This window comes from Tiliqua scincoides, chromosome 2 (assembly GCF_035046505.1).
Source record: "Tiliqua scincoides isolate rTilSci1 chromosome 2, rTilSci1.hap2, whole genome shotgun sequence".
Taxonomy (NCBI): Eukaryota; Metazoa; Chordata; class Lepidosauria; order Squamata; family Scincidae; genus Tiliqua; species Tiliqua scincoides.
In genome coordinates, this window is record NC_089822.1 from 142,683,373 (window position 1) to 142,704,270 (window position 20,898).

The 20,898-nt window shown below is 40.8% G+C and overlaps 1 protein-coding gene across 7 annotated transcripts in view; it reads right to left on the minus strand.

Moving 5' to 3' along the window:
* Positions 1-20,898, minus strand: part of BPTF (bromodomain PHD finger transcription factor) — an 85,236-nt gene that overhangs the window by 63,876 nt on the left and 462 nt on the right. For all 7 annotated transcript variants that reach the window (XM_066613842.1, XM_066613841.1, XM_066613844.1 and 4 more), the window contains exon 2: positions 4,343-5,165. In XM_066613842.1, coding sequence (XP_066469939.1) covers positions 4,343-5,165 — 823 coding nt within the window. The remainder of the gene's footprint in view (positions 1-4,342; positions 5,166-20,898) is intronic.

Sequence of the window (20,898 nt, forward strand, 5' to 3'; positions counted from 1 at the left end):
GTGCAATGAGCTCCACAGGTTGAAGAATGTGACGAACAGAGAGAGACTGCAAACAAGGCAGTATGGATGACTGACATACAAAACTATATTTTTTCAATTGCCTGACCACCTCTTCTTCTTTCTCCCCATCCCTCCAGCAGAAGGATGCATCTCAGCTTTGACTTTAAGTACTTTCCTGGTTGCCACTGGCAACTTGGAATTTGACAGGGAAGTGTCTTTTTTTAATCTTTATTCACAGCAGCAACAACAGGGCTTTTCCCTTTTTAAAAAAACAGGTTACTGTGCTGTGAGAGCAGTAGCTTCTTCAACAGCACTTCAAGCACAGGAGTCTGCTACCTTTTTCCCCCCTCTACAATGCACCAGGAAACAACCTTCCAGCATAATGCAGGGCCATTTCCTACTGTGCTTCATGGAGAAACTACACTGTAGTTTTATGTTTTTCTGAATTTTGTGCTTAGCTGAATACTTTGATGTTTCTTTACTAATTTTGGTGTTTCTTTATTAATTTTTACTAATAAAGAAACACCAAATTTATTTGGTGTTTATTAATTATTAACAGCGATGTTTATTAATTTTCAAAAATGCCACTATTTTTGGCACAGCAGCAATAATTTACATGCTATGCAGTCGCACAATACAACATATATTACAATGCATTAGCAATAGTATAAAAAAACAAAATTTAAGATAACTAAAAAACCAAGATTACAGTTGGAACCAGCACCTCTGAATTGCATTAGAAACATTAAAAATTCAACATCAACAATTTTTTGTGCTATACAGCGTACTGTTTATTGGTGCTTAAAGGCCTGCCGAAGCTTGCTCTTGCTTACAGCATGGTGAAAAGCAGTTTTTCAAAAGCAAAAAGTCTTGTTGCCACCACTGAAGTACAAGTAGCACAGTAGCTGCTATGCTACAAAAAGTTTTTTTTTTTTAAAAACACATCCCTGACCCCCCCCCCAGCAAGGAAAATTATTGGTATATTAAGCTTATTTGCTCTTCTCCCCAAATCCTACCTCTGAACATGAATAGTGAAACAGGAAGACTTCAAAGTTTGAAACAAAAAAAAAATTGTCACAAAAAAAGAGAGCACAATAAGCATAATCAAAAGAGGGAGTAAAATCATTCATATGTTACAAAACTCCACCATATCCATTAGCACAGTGGTACTCAAAATGGGGCATCGCGATGCCCCAGCCTGAAGGCCCTGGCCTCTGACCCCTTAAGGGGCGGGGGCAGGGGGAAAGGCAGCCGACACGATCTCCAGGAACGTGTCACTCAGGGCTGCAGGGACGGGGATACACTCACCAGTCCCTGCAGCAGTCTGTCAGGGGTGCAGGGAGCCCTGCGCGAGCATCTGCAGGGCTCCCCAGCCTTCCAAAAGTGAAAGTGGCACGACTGTGCTCCACCTCCGCAAAACTCCACTTTTAGAAGCCTGGGAAACCCTGCAGATGCTTGCACAGAGCTCCCCGCACCCCGGGAATGCTGCTACAGGGACTGGTGAGTGCATCCCAGTCCCTGCAGCTCCTTGAGCAACGCGATCCTGGGGATTGCATCACTGCCTTCTCCCCGCCCCCACTGCCTCCCTCACCTCCCCTGCAAGTAAAGTGTGCACCCCTTAGAGACATGCATATAATAATAATAACAACAACAATACTTATGAATGCATATGAATTAATTACAGTGACAATTAGTTCAAGGGTCAAAACGCTGTCACCTAATGTAACAGGGTTGCCTAAGGCCTCCCGCTATCTCTCAAACACCCCTGCACAGTTGGTCTGCTGCAACACTTTTGCATGGCATCAGTGCACTATGAGGGGGGGAAAAAGATGCTCTGCCTTGTTTCTGGCACCATGCAACAAGATATGATGCCCACTGGTATGACCACTTTTGAATCTGATTTTTGGTGTTTCTGCAGGATAGTGTGAGATGACAGAAGCATTCCTTAAGAGTGAAATTGCAAAATTAGCTCATTGTTATATAACAATACTGAATTTCTCCATGTAAAGTTTTAGGTTTACCTTTGGAACAAACAGCTGGTTAATCTGAAGTACTGTATTGGCCTAAAGAGAGATCCAAACCCAATGCCATCAATTTTACCTAGTGCTATTTTCCAAGAGAGTCACAATCATACCACACACTGGCCCAGTTCAGACAAAATGCTAAATTATAGTGCACCAGTAAGTACAAGCTTTGTATGTCACGTACACACACTTACTCCCTCCTTCACACATGGCAAAGAGATTGAAGTTTGTGGTGCTCGTTTGATATAAACTGCATTTTCCAATTTTATTCAAACTCCAAAAACTGGTTTGTACAAACCCCATGGTTACCAAGCTAAGATATTAAACCAGTATCCTGATCTGATGGGTTGGTTTCTTAAATAAGTGGGGTCTGCATATGAAAAATGCAGGGACACACAAAGCCTGAGGCTTGAACTTGCTCATGCATGCAATGCTAAACCATGGTTTAGCATTATGTTTGAATAGGGCAACCATCTCTCACACAACTGTGTCAAATTTCATGGTTCCTCTTCACGGCCATGACATCACTTCCAGGTTGATGACTACAAATATTCCAACCACTCAACTTGGCAAACCGAGGTCAAAACTAAGTCCTCCCTTGTATTCAGGGTTACATTTCTTCTATCATTCACATCAGAGGCAATACTAACTCTAAAAAGGAACATTTAATCATTTCAATGTAAAGGGCCTCTAAAGACAAACTATGACCAATTTTTAAAAGGCAAATTTGCATTGCATTAAGAACTGATTTTCCAACACATTAAAATACACAAGTGACACTATGAACAGCACAGAAACAACAGCCTCACACCACCTGCAAGGAGAGACATTAATGGCAGGTCTGTTACCCTATTATACTCTGTTACTGGGTTTAAATTACTGTTTCAGGTTACTCTGCAAGCAAGAGAGATGCTGTGAAAATTGTATTGCTTCACAAGTTGCTTATATGTTCTGTATTGATATTTCACGGAAGATGCAGTTACTCTATATAACAGTTACTCTATAAAACAACAGCTTTTTGAATTTTATTGTTAAAGGGATTCTGTGAACTAACCCTCGGACTATTGTTGACAAACATTTTATGAAAACTAAAAATAGCATGTCTTGCCAAAGAATTAATTTGCACTGTCTCCCTTGCTTTGCACAATCACCCTATAACAGTGCTGTTGTCTCTGTAATCAAATGAAACTACACCAGTGGGTCTCAAACTTGTTGGTCCCCAGAACTCTTTAATCTTCTGAAAAGAATCTCAGGGAGCTCTGTTGGTACATACATGGAGTCACAGGGAGTCGAAGAGTTCCAGTGCATGCGCAGACTGTCATAGCACCAAGCAGATGGTATCCACTTACGCAGTGTTGGTGGAGCTCCTGAAAGGGAGCCCCAGGACTCCACTTTGAAAAACAATGTATTACCACACCCCAATCCAATTTCTCTGCCTGTAAAAATTCCTGGTAACCAGATTGCAGAAGAGGGTGGGGTCGCTTACCATCATTCATAGCTGTAGCAACTTTGTTCTTTATTTCACCATGCCCCAGGAAGCAGCAGCAGATAAAACAGCCTATGAAGAACTGAGATTGTTCCCAGCAGCCAACTTTTCAGGTGCCAGATACCATCTTTTCTCATCTAGGATCTACCAGGAAATGTTCCTATATCATGTTGTAGTGTCATTTCCTAACATATTTTGGAAGGGAAACAATGGGGACAACTGGGAACTATCTCAGTCCTTCAAACACTGCTGTGTTTGAGCAGCAAACACAGGTCCACAATCACCACTTGCCAAACAGAAATTCAAGGCCACCCAATGAATACTGTGCATGTTGTTAAATACACAGCTGTTCATCAATTATCACAGCGTCTGATTTCATTGCATTCAGGGGTTAAGTGCAAGATGAAAAGGGAAGAATGGTTTTATAGAATATTGCATACATAGCAGAATTGCTAGGAACAACCAAATCTTCACTTCAGACAGGTAGTAAGTAATCTCATTCTCAAACTAAGTAATCATCAAAGCTATTCTCCTCTGAATACTTAAAAAATTGACCAAATTCCACAAAATACTCGTTGCTAGAACAGAATATTAATGTTTCGGAACACAAACATCAAATTTAGAGTCAGTGCAACTAACTGCCCAGTATATTTAGCTATGGTTCCGACTAAGGCACCACATTGCCCCACTCCATTAAAAAAAGGGTAACTTTACAAATAAAAATTTTGTTGTATTTTTGCTGTTTCTACAACAGCATACACTCATATCTTAATGAAAAACAGATTTAAAAGACATGCTCAAATATGCTACTATGGTTGAAACATTTACTCACATAATAATTCTCCTGTTCAGGAACCAGTATTTCCGCCTGTTTCTGTCATATCCGATAGGTTCATGTCGAATGTACGGTTTATTTTTTTGGATTTCAGCAATACAGTCCGTTACGCCAGGCACCTTATGCGCTACACAAACTTCACACTGCCATTCATCCTCTGGCACCTCTTCAAGAGGTGGTTTCACACACTCTAAGTGGTACACAGCTGAGCAAGTTTCACAGCAAAGCAAATCCCCCAGTTTGTGACAAACTCTACAATGGTCATCATATTGTATCACACCTTCTGACATTAACTCCTCACGCGCAATGTTTGTTGTAAGAAACTGATCCACTAAAAATTGCAGAACTTTGATTTTATTCTCGACTGGTCCATAGGGGTATTCCTCTGCCTCCTGGAAAGGAAGAACATGATGATATTCCTTGTCACTCTCACAATACACCCGCAAAACCTCGGGCCAAGTCATTCCGTCTATGAAATATAATGTGGAATTAACGCTATCTTTGAGGTCAGCCGGTCCAAAGGTAGTATTTGAAGTGTCTTCTTCACGCAAAACAGCTTTTAAAAGCACTATATGCATCTCTGCCATAAGCGTACACTGCTCCTGACTAACAAGAGCAGCACAGAAGTCCTCAAAACGAAAAGGGGACAAACGTAAAACGGTGCCAAAGTTCCGCAGTACCTCATAGATGGCAATAACATTCATTATATGTTCACTAGGCACCATTAAGTCCTCTGAAGATTTAGGCAAGTCAAGGGGAGGAATGTCTTTTTCTTCCAGTATCGGAGAACGTGGACGATGTATTCTTTGTCTCCTTCTGCCTATAAACAAAGAGGAATGTATAAGGATTTGTTAATGGAAAATAGAAGTACTTAAACCCATACTTACAATTCAGATTCAAATTTCATTCACGATGTGAACCACCATATATATTAACAGCAAACTCTGGTGGCTGAGTGCTACCAGTATACTTGAAATGCTGTCCCCCTCAACAAGGCAGTGGTTCTACATAATCAAGGGGCTTCTTAGGCAGGCAGAAATAGATACATTTGTTAATTAAAAGGAACAAGAGGGGGAATACATAACAGTGTGAGTGGGCTGTGTATGCTCAGTGACTGCCATTGAACAATGCAACGTCATAGTTGGAAAACAGCAGAAGAACACAGGAAAGAAGGTACCAGGGAAGAATTTGCCTGCTTGAGCAAAATACATACTAGGATTAAGGAGATACAACGGTTTGTTGCTGGTTCAATTTGTTCTTTCCAACTTGAGTTGTTAAGTGCCTATCAATTTGGAAATTAAACAGATCACTCCCAAAATCACAAAAATTATTCACCTGGGAAACTCCCTAGGTATACCAATGTATACAAGTTTGTAAATGGGGCAGGAACATGACTACCTCCAAACTCATGGCCTCAGCTGAATGACAAGAAGATAGAGATAAGAAAATACTAGAGTAACTCATCTTATTGTCTGGATAGGAACATTCCATATACTCACTGAATACCAAAGACAAACTCCTAACTCTGTTGCTACCTAGAAAGACACAACAAATTCTTTTTGAAATGTAGAGTAATAATAATCAGAAAATAATGAGGAAGTGACATCAAAAGTCACAGTAAAATGTAATAAACTCTCTTTTAAAAAATCCATATGCAAGTCTACTGTCTACTTCTACACAAGAAAAATACTTGTAACACTCCCACTATTTTTCCCATTCTATTTGACATTCAATTTCATGCCTGAGGCAACAGATGCTTAACCAATCATTTAGCACAGCCCAGTTGCTAATGAAGATATTTGATGCAAATAAGACTGGAAAACTTACCCATGAGGAGGTGGGGGAGGGGCAGCTGATTGGTTCTCAGTGGGTGGCCTGAGAGCCACTTTTTAAAATGTAAGAAGGCTCAAGAGTGGGAACTAAAGAGCCTTCCAGTAGCCAGAGAAGACAACTTCTGATATTTAGGGGAATCGGAACATTGACCCCTGCTCTAATAGAAATGTAAAGATAGTGCACTCTTTCCTTTTGGACTTAACCTGGGAAGCTTCAGGAAAAAGTTTCATATTCTGCATAGCTACTTCAGCATATCATGTTGGGGAATGCTTAAAACTGCACTTCAAAATCAATGAAAACTTTTTAAAAAGTTAATTACCGTAGATACTCATGCATAGTAGGTGAAATTTTTGCCAAGTAATCAAGCTCAAATTATCACTTTGCCTTATCTCCGGGTCAATCAGAGGGCAGAGCCCTTCAACTCTGAAAAGTTTCCTTTCTCAAGACTGGAAACTGGCAGTCCCCAAGTTTCTCAAGCAGCAGGCTGGCACCAGGCAGGCAGGGCAGAGATAATTTCTATGGCAACTGGGAAATTCCTGCCAAAGTTAACCTTTTAATCTCCTTCCTTCTGCTGCAGCCTGGTTCTGCTTGGCACATGCTTGCAAAGTGGGTCTGTTTTTGGAAACACCAGGATGGGGCCCTCCTTCCCAGGCTACAATTCAGTGCACCATTACTTAAGAATAACACCCATGGAAAGCAGTGGGTCTACTTCTGTGTAAAAAGGGCTGCAAATATATGCAGCTGCATCTCTCTGCTGTGAATTGAATTGCACACTCCCAGTTATGTGTTATGGGTTGTGTGTTGTACGTAGAGCTTCTGGTTTAACACACCAGACACCTTAAAGGTGGATTTGATTCATGGTTCAACCTTTTTCACTTGCATATCCCTTGGCAGCCCACTTCCATAAATTGTACCCTTCCTATTACCAAAATGTTTGTAATTAGTAAGAAAAGCCCTCATCGCCTCCATATGAAAGCCCAGGCTTCATGTATTCATCACATATTTTCTCTTTTCATCTGTTTGAAGAACAGAAGACTCTGCCTTTGCACTGTTTTGCACCAGAAGTGTGCTGAGAAATTCTGGGTGATTTATCACTTTCTATAATATGTTTCAGCTTTTTTACTGTGCTGGTTTTCAATCACTGGTTCATACATGAATTGATGACCAAAAACTAGCTATTGGTGGGGCATTCACAGCCAACTAGCTACCTCCCTTCCAGGCCGTGCATTCTGGAGCATGGCCTGCCTTTTTCTGCCAATATTCCATTCTTTTCTAAATACCCCTAAAGATCCTGTTGAGTGTCCCTGGAAGTACATAAATACCAGGTTGGGAACCACTGGCATGTTGTTTAGAATGCACTTACTCTGATAGTGTTTATAAAAAGGTGGTGAAGACCAGAATTTAAAAAAGAATAAAAATGTATCTTATGATCGTTTACTGTGTTTTTAATAAATTAGACTACAGTTCTTAGGTAACAATTAGTGGTAGGTTATTTTTCAGGATCTGGCCTCAGGTAAAATCAGACAAAACTGTAGTCAGACACCCCCCTAAGTTTAACCCCCGACTTATCCGAGGGTCATAGAAAATTCCATGATTGTTGGCTCAAAACTTGCCCTCGACTTATCTGTGGGGTCGACTTACAGGCGCGTGCCTGCAGTGCTTTCTTGATCGTCAAGCAATGGCACATTCGCATGAAAGGACAGTTCATTTTAAGAGAGGGATCTATAGAATTTTAAAAGTGAGGAATACTATAAACCTTCTGGAGTTGGACCCAGACCTGAAAGATCCAGGTTCACACTACCACTCAGCCATGTAGTTTTCTGAGTGACATTGGACCAGTCACTGTCTTTCAGCCTAACCTACCTCACAGGGTTGTTGTGAAGACAAAAGGAGGAAACTATATACACCACTCTGAGCTCCTTGGAAGAAGGGCGGTATAAAAATGTAAAAAATAAAATACAAATAAATAAATCGAATATGTTAAAATTAGAGCTACACAAAGCCCTAATTTACTGCATTTATATCTCTACCTTGCTAAACATCATACTTGAACATTCATCTACAAAAGCAAGTATGTGATTTTCAGAAGGAAACAATTTCCCAAATTATTTTCATATTACTTCAAATTACAGAACAACTGTACCCCATTTAAAGGCACAAAAATTTTAATTACATATGGTTTCCCATTCAAAAGGAAAGACATGGTTCTTTTCTCAAAGGAACAAACAAGGCTACTGTGCACTTTTCTCATTTTGTTAAAAAAAATTTACTGTCAAACACAGTTCTCATTTTTTCTCCACATATCCTCAACAACTGCTAGAAGACTGCTGCTTTATTTGCAGTTCTAGTATGTGATTTCTACCATGAGATTTTAAAAAAGGTATTTGCAGCACTCATAATTAACATTTGACCACAATAGCTACACTTTGCCCTTCTGAAGGCATGTATCATAGAATTCTGCTTCCGTGTCATCTATTGCAACAGGTACAAGAAGTATCAAGCTACTGTTTCAACCATGAGTATATTGAGAAATAAGGATTTTATTCAAATGGCTGCTATTGCCAGTTCCATGTCTGTATTTTAAAACTCTAGTCTAGCCTTAAATTATTGAGCTTGCACATGAACATGGGCAAAGCTATTCTACCCTAATGGCATAGTTTCACATGACACTGGAGCACTTTCACCAATGACTTCCAGATAAAGCATGTCCCATTAATATGGTCTTTCACTTCCACTAATAAACACAAGTCAACAACAAATACCCGTTTGTAAAAGTGGAAGAGATCCACAGAGACATTATGTTCTTCCTGTGCACCAAGTTTACTGACTCTAGGAGCTTTCAGCAATCTAACAAAATTGTCATGCTATTTCCCCATATGGGAAGGCAGCAACGCAATCCCCAAGACTGTGTCACTCAGGGGGCTGCAGGGACTGGCATTTACTTACCAGTCCCTGCAGCAGCCTCTCGGGGGTGTGGGGAGCCCTGCGCCAGGGTCTACAGGGCTCCCCAGGCCTGGAAAAGTGAAAGCGCAGTGATTGTGCTCCGCTTCTGGTTTTGCGGAAGAAGAGCGCTATTGCTGCACTTTCACTTTTCAAGACCTGGGGAGCCCTGCAGACTCTCCGCAGGGCTCCCAGCACCCCAGGGAGGCTGTTGCAGGGACTGGTGAGTGCATCCCAGTCCCTGCAGCCCTGAGCTATGTGATTCCCAGGGGATTGCTTTGCTGCCTCCTCCCGTCCCTGCAAGAACTTAATGTGGTTCAAACTCTCCCTGAGAGATTGACCACTGCTGGCTTAAGCCATTGCTGCCTGCAGAGGCATGGCAAAATAAAGTTTAAAAAAAGAAAAAAATTCAACAGTGCCACCCACTGGGACATCAATTTCAGATCCCCCATGGCCAATATGTGACCATTTGATACCAACTGCACTAGACAAAAATTATATCCAGTTGTACACAGTTTCCCCAGAATAAAATACCCATTTAAATCCTTTCTTCTGTTGAAACTACTTGCGCATATTATACACGCTGTGTATCCAAAGGGGAACATGGTCAGGTAAGACCTGCAAGTAGGATGTGAGACCAAGACCTAATAACCTTTCCTCTGTACATTCCCTTTTGCGCATTACAGAAACAGAACAAAACGCACAAGAAATGTCAACATCTAGGTGGCTGCAGGTGCCGTAACATCCAAAGCCTCTCTAAAGAAGTCAGAATAAATAAGACCAAGCTGCAGAACATCGGGGGTTTTTTCCTAGCATTTCCTTCTTGGAAGGCATTCCACCCAATTCATACCATTGCTCCTTTTTTATAATTTGGGAGCAAGTTAATACTTTACATTATATGACAAGAAGGCATTTTGCAGGAAAGCATCATGGTACATAAGCCTGATCTTCCCTTCAAATATCTCATAACTGACATGATCACTGAAGCATAATACTACTGTTACTCATAAGGTATGCAAAAGTTTTCAACTCTAAAGCAGGGGTGCCCAAACCCCGGCCCTGGGGCCACTTGCGGCCCTCGAGGTCTCTCAATGCGGTCCTCAAGGAACCCCCAGTCTCCAATGAGCCTCTGGCCCTCTGGAGATTTGTTGGAGCTCGCAATGGAACAACGCAACTGCTCTCAGCGTGAGGGCAACTGTTTGACCTCTCGTGTGAACTGTGGGATGAGGGCTTCCTCCACTGCTTGCTGTTTCACATCCGTGATGCAGTAGTGGCAGCAAAGGAAAGGCCAGCCTCGCTTTGTGCAAGGCCTTTTATAGGCCTTGAGCTATTGCAAGACCTTCATTCATTCATATAAATTTTTTTCCCCGGCCCCAAACAGAGAGATGTCAGAGAGATGATGTGGCCCTCCTGCCAAAAACTTTGGACACTCCTGCTCTAGAGCATTCAAAATGAATCTTGAGCTTTTCAGGTACTCCATAAACATTTTAAAAAGTTACATAACCATATCTTCACTTGAAAGCTTCTGAAATGACACACCGTATATCTAAAATGTTATAAAATCATATAACTGCAACATGAAAATAATACCTGTTTCAAATAGAAAACTAATACCAGTGCATCACTAATACAATACATTATTGTTAGTCTGCATTAGTGTTCTAAAACTGAAGATTCCCCATCTCTAAGCACACACAAAAAAAATCTTGGTTTAGCAGTTGGAAATAATTTAAATGTATTCATTTGTTTCAATCTGCTTTCTTGCCTATAAAGGCAAGCCAAGCTACTTCACAATAAGATAGAATAAAACAAACAAAAAACCCCAACTAATTAAAGTCAGCATACAACAAAACCTGACATGACAAATGAAAAGCCACAGCTAAATATTTGCAAACTGGGCAAAGAAGCACATTTAAAAGTGGTGTCCTCTTAGATTTAGCAGGAGGACAGCAACTGTCCCTCTTCAGCCCAGCATGGTGTCTTTTCCAGGGCTGCTGCTGGTGTCCTTTATTTTTTTTTTAAAGATTGGCAGCCCTTAGGGGACACGGAACCATTTACTGATTTATTTCTATGTAAACTGCTTTCTGAACTACTCTGTTGATAATCCGTATATACAGTACATATTTTTAAATATAATAAAATAACCCACCAATGCCAAACACCACACCACTTCAGAAGTTGAACAGAAAAGCCTGGTTTTAAGATCTCCTGAAGAAGTGCAGAGTATAGGCCAACCAAGTCTCCAGAGACAGAAAATTCCACAAGGTCAGTGCCTCCACTGAGAAGGGCCCACTCTGAACAAACAACCACCATGCCTCAGAAAGCAAGGGCAATTGCAGCAAGGCCTGAGACAATAACTAAAGTGTTTAAGGAGGTGATCCTTAAGGTGTCCAGAACGATACTACAATAAACCCAATAAACTCAAAACCAAACTAAAGTCAATATTTAATTTACTTTCAATTCTGCCACTGCTAACAGACCAATCCTGTGCTCCCGTGGCACGCGGTGGTACCAAAAATGGCTGCCGCCGCATCCAATTCACCCATAGCAGCTGCGGGTCCCCTTCTCCTGGGTAAGGGAAGTAGCCCCACAATGGGGAAGAGTGTGTAGGGTGCCGAGCCCCGTACAAAAGCTCTGGATCACTCCACTGGACCAGCCTCCCCCCCCCCGGCATGCCTTCCATCCACCCTCTCCCCAACTCCCAGTCACGCCTCCTCCCCACCCTCTCTCCGCTCCGCCCTGGAATACCTCCTCCCCGCCCCTGCTTACCTTACCACGCAAGCCGTGTAACCACCAAGCAGTGGAGGCCGGGTGCCTACCCGGCGCTAGCCCAGCTCCAACCAGCACTGGGTTAGCACAGGCACTGGCCTGGCATTAGGTCTCACAAACGTGCCTTACGGCACATTTGCAACAGTGCGTGCTGGCAGTAAGCCAGCACATCGAGCCCAGGATTCGGCTCTAAAATCCCTATGACAACAAGATGCTTCAGCAACTGAAGTAATGGCTCTGACAAGGAGGATTAAGTTGATTTATGCTCTCAGTTATTATACAGTTTATATTTTGAGGCTATTTTTGCTCAGGTGTAGTACTTTAATAACTTTAAAAACTATAGTACTTTAATAACCTGTAGTACAAATCAGAGCTGTTGGTATTCCCCTATACTTAAACGGAAGGATGAAAAACAGGATTTACTTGCCTGTCTTCCATACAGTACTCAATAATCATGACACACATCCCAAAATTTTTTGTAAATACCACTGTATTTTGTTACAGAGTAAGCATAGTTCGAGGATAAGGTACCATTATAAGACCAAGACAACCCAAGTTCAAATACTTCTTTAGCCATGGATCCATAGGATGCCTATGATCACCTCTCTAAGACAGTATCAATTCACTAAATATTAAATGGAACCAATTTCTAAACCAATTCTAACCAATTTCTCAAGTTTGTTGAGAGAGAGATTGCAAACACCTTTCAATTAAGTGATGCACTGCCCTGATCAAGCTCTACTCATTCACACATGAGCAAGCTGTGAATTGGAATGTATATCCCTGTTTGCATCAAAAGACTCCCCATACCTGTTCAGAGGGACCCAGATGCCCAATGTGAAGTGGATGGGAATGTGCATCTGGGTGTACTTCTGCGCTCTCATCACCGGTGCATGTGAAAGCCTGTTTGCACAAGCCTTGCAGCATGAAGACAATTAAACTTCAAATCTATTTCTAAGTTTAGCCAATACACATGTATACAACTGTTTTGCTTTGAGCACATTAAATTCTTCCTCTTTCTTATGACCCATGGTAACCTCAAACAGCATACCAAGTTATAACATGTACACAAAGCAATATAGTGTCTGCCCACTAGTGAGACCCCCACTCCTTGGAGATTTGCAAAGCTCGCATCAAAGCATCTTTCAGAAATTGCAGAAGGTTCTATTTGGGTTAGATTTTGGTGGATGAAGTTAAATGAAATGAGATCTTAGAAATTGCGCTCTATGAGATTTCATTTATATATTTTTACCCATAATATTTAAATTTTACTTTTTGATCACACACAAAGAAGCAGCCAGTTATATTTATCTATAAATATTTGATGTCATTAAATAAATACAATACACAGGTGCGTAGAGATAAGTGGAATGAAGAATTAGATTGTCCTATTCTGTATGAACAACGAAGGACGGCAGTGGAAAATATCACTGCCCTATCTGTGGATCTTAGACTTCACTTAATCCAACAAAAAATTGCTTTCAGGGTGTATTGGGCCCCTCAGAAGTTGTATAATAAAAGCCTTAGTAAGGAGCCTAGATGTTGCCACTGTGGATCATCTGAAGCAAACTTTGTGTACATGCTACAGTCATGTCCTGTAATTGTGGGTTTTTGGTTTGAAGTTATTAATGAGATACAAGTTCAACCTTGTTATATATTGATTTCTTGTACACAGATTTGACGCAACACGAATGGCCACTGCAAATGAGAAGGAATGTGCTGATCCGTGGAGAAGGGGGAAAAAATCCATCCTTTAAAATCACAGTTAAAAAAGCTGCTTTTTACTGTTGTAGAGAGATATCATCCAAGTGATTATAGGTATAACTTAATTATCCACAGATTTTTCTATCTCAATGAGATGAGAAGTCCCTTTAAATTAAAGGGAAACAGTCATTTAACAATAGCCAGTCATTTAACAATAGCTGGGTTAATGCAAGAGAAGGCAGCTGGCTGACAATCCAACAATCATTCTCTCTCCAGGCACAAGGCAAACCCCTCCCTTCCCCCTGAGCACCTGAAAGAAGGCTAAATGGAAGTTATTATCACCCATTCTTTCCCCCTTGCTGGGGCTCCTGGTGAAGGGAGGGATTGCTGCATCCTAGTGAAGCCTAAGGGTTTTAGCAAGGTTGTTTTTAAATCACTGGAGCAAAGGAACTTTGTTTTTTAAATGAATTTGCTTTAGTGCATTTTTTGGCCATCCACATGAGTTGAGACACAACCTGTACTTACTGTGTTACAACCACTGAAATTCACAGATACGTAAGTGATATTAAATTATATACCTGCAGTCTGGAAGGTGAATAAATGGCAATGGAAATGGACTCTATATGCCCTTATGACAGCTAAAAGATCAATATTACAGCGCTGGAAGGATCAATGCCCACCCATGATAAATCAATGGAGAGAAAATTTATTGAACCTGTTGTCTTTTGAGCGTATGGCCTATGGGTGGCAATCATTATTGGATGTATTTGAAAGTATCTGGCAGCCATTCATTAATATATTATTTGGCAATAAGTAATACCCTGATAATAACTACATTTTTCCCTTCCCCCCTCTCTTTTTCCTTTTTGGTTGTGTGCCTCTCTTTGGTGTCTTGGTATACATTTCTGTGTTAGTTTGTAGATGTTTACTGATGTACATTTGAGGAGATTTTGGTTATATTTTTGTTGGAAAAAACAAGAAATAATGCATAAAAAAATAAATTTTTAAAATTTTGTCAGGTATTAGGATGCTGTTTAAAAGTCTAACATTGTAAGCGTTAAAACTAAATAAAAATCTTAACACAGATGAATGACAGGTATTTGTCTAGCCCAGGGGTGTCCAAACCCCGGCCCTGGGGCCACTTGTGGCCCTCAAGGACTCCTAATCCAGCCCTCAGGGAGCCCCCAGTCTCCAATGAGCCTCTGGCTCTCCGGAGACTTGCTGGAGCCTGTGCTGGCCTGCTGCAACTGATCTCAGCCTGACAGGCAACTGTTCAACCTCTTGCATGAGCTGTGGGATGAGGGCTCCCGCCACTGCTTGTTGTTTCACGTCTGTGATACAGCAATGGCAGCAAAGGAAATCCGGCCTTGCTTTGTGCAAGGCCTTTTATAGGCCATGAGCTATTGCAAGATCTTCATTCATTCATATAAGTTCCTTCTCTAACATATTCATTTATGTAAATTTATTCAAATTTGAAATGTAAATTAATTCTTTTTGATGATGATGGGGCCCTCCTCCCAAAAAGTATGGACCCCCCCATCTAGCCTAATCTGCAGTCTGCTGAGCAAATTTAAATTGGACATAATAGATACAGCAAGTCCTCACTTAAAGTCATTTCATTATAAAATTGACGAGAAAAAAAATTGATTCCAGTTTGGGACCACTGTCTCAATGGAGTCTGCATGATTTCCCCATGTGGGTTTTCCTGTCTGCATAGGTTTTTTCTGGCCCAGAGAGCTCACATTTATTTTAATGTTTAATATTAGAAGTGTTTTGGGTCTTTATTTAGAAGTTTGGTGATGTTTTTGTAATCAGAAATAGGTTGTAGGAACATTAACTCTTGTTTACATATATCAATCAGCCAACACTAAAATTGGTTTTGATATAAGTTGCTTTGCTTAAAGTTGCAGTTTCAAAGAACCTAACACAACTGTAAGTGAGGACTTGCTGTACTCAACAGTATTCTGAGGATCATAACCTCAGAATGGGTAGCAGACTACAATTTCTCATTGTCATGAAGAATCTCTGTCACGTTGGAAAGCTTCAAGACACATTAACAGAATGACAAAACACCAAAACTCACTACTAAGCAAAATGTGAAACATTTTTTGGGGGGTTAGGGCAAAATCTACACACTTTCTTAATAGGTGCATAGTTCCAGAAATTGATTCTAATTTGTGAGGATTCCAATACATTCGTCCATATTAGTATATGGTCTGGAAAAACACATTCTTAGAATTTGCCATACAATTAAAACTGTGCTTAGTCTAGGTGGTCACTTGCTTTTCCCAGTTAGCAAAGTATTTAAGAGAATTCCAAACCACTTCTCAAGCTATTTCTGCTCAACGTTGCATATATGCAACAGGGGCCACATTTGTGGGCCTGGGAAAAATGATCAAGTCTTAGCATTCATTGTTACAAATAAAACCTCAGCACCTCATAAATGATGTAACATTTCCCACTTGCTATCTCTAAAACAGCACGAAGTGAAGAGCAGGACTCTCTCGGAAGAGAATGAGCATGCCAAAAGCGATACAAAAGGCTTATAGTAGGATGAACTTGAAGTGCAGGTATCCAAGAGACAAGAACAGAGGTTACAAGAGACTTCATGGAGATGTGGTATTTTGAGCTGAGGAACCTGCAGGATCGGAGCACAAAATTTACAATGATATCCATGTCATGCGACAGCATCAGAGTAGTTTGGTTAAGTTTGAGAAGACACCTCAGTATTTGAGAATACTAAAAACCATTTTCACTGTGCAAGGAAAACTGTAGCAGTAATTCAATGGGCCTCATAGTAAAGAGCAAAGATGCCCAAATCCTGATCCGGGGGCCATTTGCGGCCCTCAGGGTTCCCCAATCTGGCCCACAGGGAGCCCCAGTCTCAAATGAGCCTCTGGCTCACCAGAGACTTGCTGGAGCCCACACTGGTCCAATGCAACTGCTCTCAACGTAAGGGCCAACTGTTTGACCTCTCGTGTGAGTTAAAGGCCAAGGGCTCCCTCCATTGCTTGATGTTTCATGTCTGTGAAGCAGAAGCAGCAGCAAAGGCCAGGCTTGAGCTATCATGAGCCTTCATTCATTCATGTAAGTTCAATCTCTAATATATTCATTCATGTAAATTTATTCAAAATTAAATGTAAATTAATTCTTTCCCCCCCCTGGCCCCCAACACAGTATCAGAGAGATGATGTGGCCCTCCTGCCAAAAAGTTTGGACACCCCTGGTAAAAAGCATACAATAAAACCTATAGCTGAGTATTCCATAGCAACCCTGAATATAGCTCCACCCATAATGATTTCTATTGCACATCAACCATGCAACAGGTCTTTAAGTTTACAAAATCACCTACGTTGGAAGGCAGACACTACCCACATTGGTCAGTTCTTCCTGCTGTGACTGCAGCACATGACACTGCAGGTGTAACTTTGACTGCAAACAGACATTTCAGTAGGTGCAACCGTGCCCAGGACCCAAGCAGCCTCTGATCTTGGGCAACATAGGTTACATGTCACTGAGGAAAACCAACAGTGAGGATCATTGTGGGAGGTTACTTTCCTAAAGATCTTCCTCCACTCCTTTTCTGCCATTTTCAAAGTGGGCATGAACCATTTTTTAAACCTCTGCTATCAACTACTAAGTTTTTTGAGTGAGAAAGATGGAATTTTTAATCCTATTTGAAGATTGGCTTTGGGCTCAGAAACCAGTTACCCTCAATGACTGCTTTTACACATACAACTTTACCCAGACCTTAAGACCTACTTTCTCAGAGCTTCCTTTCTCATCACCAACTCAGACGCAACAGGTGAGCATCAAGGGCAAGGACGTCTTGGCAATGGCAGTACAGGTGTTCAATTCCCCCTGCACATAAACCCACTCATACCCAACTCTTCTGTTTTTTTAAAGAGCACTGAAAATCTGTTTCAGAGGGTTTCAAACATGGCTGTTAATGCTGGCTTTTTTCTTTGCTATGCTGCTTTTTAATGTATTATTTTTAATGGTTTTTTTATGTACCTGAATTTAATTGAGGCTTTTTTTTTGCTATTTTGTAGTCATAAAGTTTACTTTGAAAGGCAAAACACAAATACATAAATTCTTCTATCTATACACATATAGCGAACCCTTGATTTAATGGACCTCGATATAACAGACTTTTGAAACAGACATTTTCTGCTCCATTAAAAACTAGTCATATGTTTTGCTCATACACATCTCAATTGACTTCAATGCATTTGAATTTATTGGACTTTCAGCATTAACGGCACCTCTTTCACCATTAGTCAATTAAATCAAGGGTTCACTGTACTACCAAATAAACGATACCATAAACTACTCAAAAGACAACAAAAATGCACAACAATCAAAGCCCTTAAGTAACTATATCTACTTTAGTTTCCTATATATACAGATGAACCCTTGGGGGCTGGGGGATAAGAATAGGCCCTCAGTTTGCCTGTACTTGTCATAAGAGGTGACTAAACAGCCACCGGGTAGATGGGACACGTCAGCCTGGGAAGGCAGCTCATCTGAGAGAAGGAAAACTCTGATCCCAAACCTCCACTGCCTTGTGGCTACATCCAGTTATGGAAAAGGCTTCAGGAGTCAACCTCGAGGCAAAATTCAGAGCCGGAGTCCCTGAGGCAGTTCATGGCTGAACACAGTCACATTCTGGCAACTCCTGCAACACCGCTGGAACCAACCGTATTGGCTTCTGCCTTTCCACTGGACCATTTCAGCGATGTGGAGAGGGGGGATTAGCTGCATGGGTAACAGTCTATCCTCCATATCTACTTTACCCAGGCTTCGCGCACTGGAGAGAGCACTCTGTTTCAGAACCACTATTCAGAGTGCGATACCATAGTCTTCCGAGACTGAAGGATGCCAACATACATATACAGATGGTTGCTGGTAATTACATTTTGCAAGGACAAAACAACTGTTTAATTACATTTTCCAATGAAACACTCCTATGCTTAGGGGAATGGTTTACTCCCTTCTCTCTTCCATGTGACTCCTACCCCCCCCCCCCCCGCTAACCAACATGCCCCATATCTGCAAGGGCTTTTTGCCAAGTATGGTTAACTAAACCACAATTTTCAAAGCCACCCTTAAAAACATGGTTGCAAACCCTTTTTGATGCAGTCCTAATGGTTCATTATAGTTAGCAGCAAAAAGGAAACAGGGGCAAAATGTGCAAGGACAGGTGAAAGAGCGCATAAACCCAAAAAGCACTTCTGAACCCCATCTGCATCCAGTCGTTGCTGTACTATGCTCATCAGAATGACAATAACTTTTGTCAAATGGAAGATTCCCACAGGTGCTCTGCTATGACTTTTCTGTTACTGTCCTTGGCTCACAACAGAAACATTTTTCAATACTGTATGTTATCTTATTCTTCAGCACTTGAGCAAAAAAATTAATCTCTCAAATTGGCATAAATGTGAGCACAAAACAGGAGATTTGAGTCAACAGATAGAGGCAATCTTTGCAACTCTTCATATAAACTCAGCCAATTAGTTTTATTACTCACAATACTCTGTGTAGCCAGCACAAGAAATTAATTAAAAGAGGATGATTAGAAGCACTGAAGAGAACAAAACTTCAAAATGTACTGAGGAGTGCTGAACAAAGTCATCAACAGCATTCAGGAACAATCAGCGGCCAACTCCAGATCACAACTGTTGGAAACAAGCAGTAACCATGAGAAAGACCTCTAAAATAAATATGACTGTTCTGGGAAATAAACTTCTTTAAAAAGCTGATACAAGAATTTGGTATACAAGAAAAATGATGGTTCTATTAGCAGTCAGCCATGCTATGAATAGGTCCATGCTTAATAGCATGCAAATTAGATGCAACTCTTAAATGTGAGGAATTTAAATAGAGAATTGAGAAACTGAATTATCCCTGTTAAATATGTGTACAATATTTATCAAAGTTGTCAACTGTGATATTTTTTTCTAAAAGTGTTTAATCATGAAGCTTCCCTGGATCGAAATTAAACTTAAATGTTTAGGTTAAGCTCAAAATTATGAGTGCTACCAAGCAAACTTCTTTCCTGCCTTCAAAAGCCAGAGTGAAGGGTAAACCACAACTGACAAAAAGAAAGAGCTAAACACTAATATAGGCAATTTCTTCATGGGATTAGTTTACAGTATCAAAATTAACTTTACAGGAGCAAACTTTCATTTCCCAACAGCAAATGAGCTTCACTGCATCATGGAAATCTCAACCTTTGAACAGACACAATTGTTAATTTGTGTCTTTTAATGTTACGATTCCATCAAAACAAATGGCCCTCCCTCAAGTTTCCAGCGGCTCTGCATAATTAAGCATATTCAAATAAAAGTGCCAAACTATTTCAGAATGTCACACTTGGGTTTTCTGCTCCATGTTAAAAACTGAGAAAAATGCACATTATAATTAAGATCCTAAATCCTGTATACAACATCAGTGCTTAATCCTGAATACAAAACTCTAAGCAAAGGTCCATCTGGGAAGGTCACTGTATTTTAGAATGAATTGAGTTCATCACACAGTATCTCTTAAAAGAAACTGAAAAAACCTGGAGCATCTTAAAACATTAAGATGTATAACAAAAAGTGTAACTGAAAATTAAAATGAGTAAGTCACACAAATCAAAATCCATTTCGTCCTCCAGAAGTTGTTTAAGCCATTTCTGCCCAACATTGCACATATGCAACAGGGATCATATGTGTACATCTGTGGGCTGGGCAGAAATGGGTTTTAATACAAGTCATTTAAACTAAGACTGCAACCCTATGCATGCTTTCTTGATAATAAGCTTCACTGAAGACAATCAGACTTACTTCGGACAAGCCTAGGATGGTGCTCTAAATGCACTAAACGTTAACAATTTGATCTCCATTTTAAGTATGCCTGCTCTTTCTTAAAAAAAAAAAATCAAAACTCTACAAATACTCTTTTAGCCTGATGACAAATATGGGCAGGATACCTTCATTCTTCTCTGCTCAGAGGAATTCTTTGCACCTTGCATACATACACCTCCTTTTTTACATTCCTACAAGTCCAAACTGGCTTTCGAGCATCCAGACTGCGATTGCAAGCACCTCTTCCCCTCTCTCAAGTACTGCAGGGATGCTTTTGTGCCAGGGTATATTCATTCCATTAATCCCATTTTTGCAGGAATCCTTTTCGATTAACCACTCCCCCCCTTTCGCCTTGGCTGCGCATCCCTGCTACCTTCAGCATCGCCTCACCCCCCCAAGGAGTACCTTCTCCCTCTTCCCCCCCAGCCATGCAATGTGCATGTCTGCCCTAAGGAA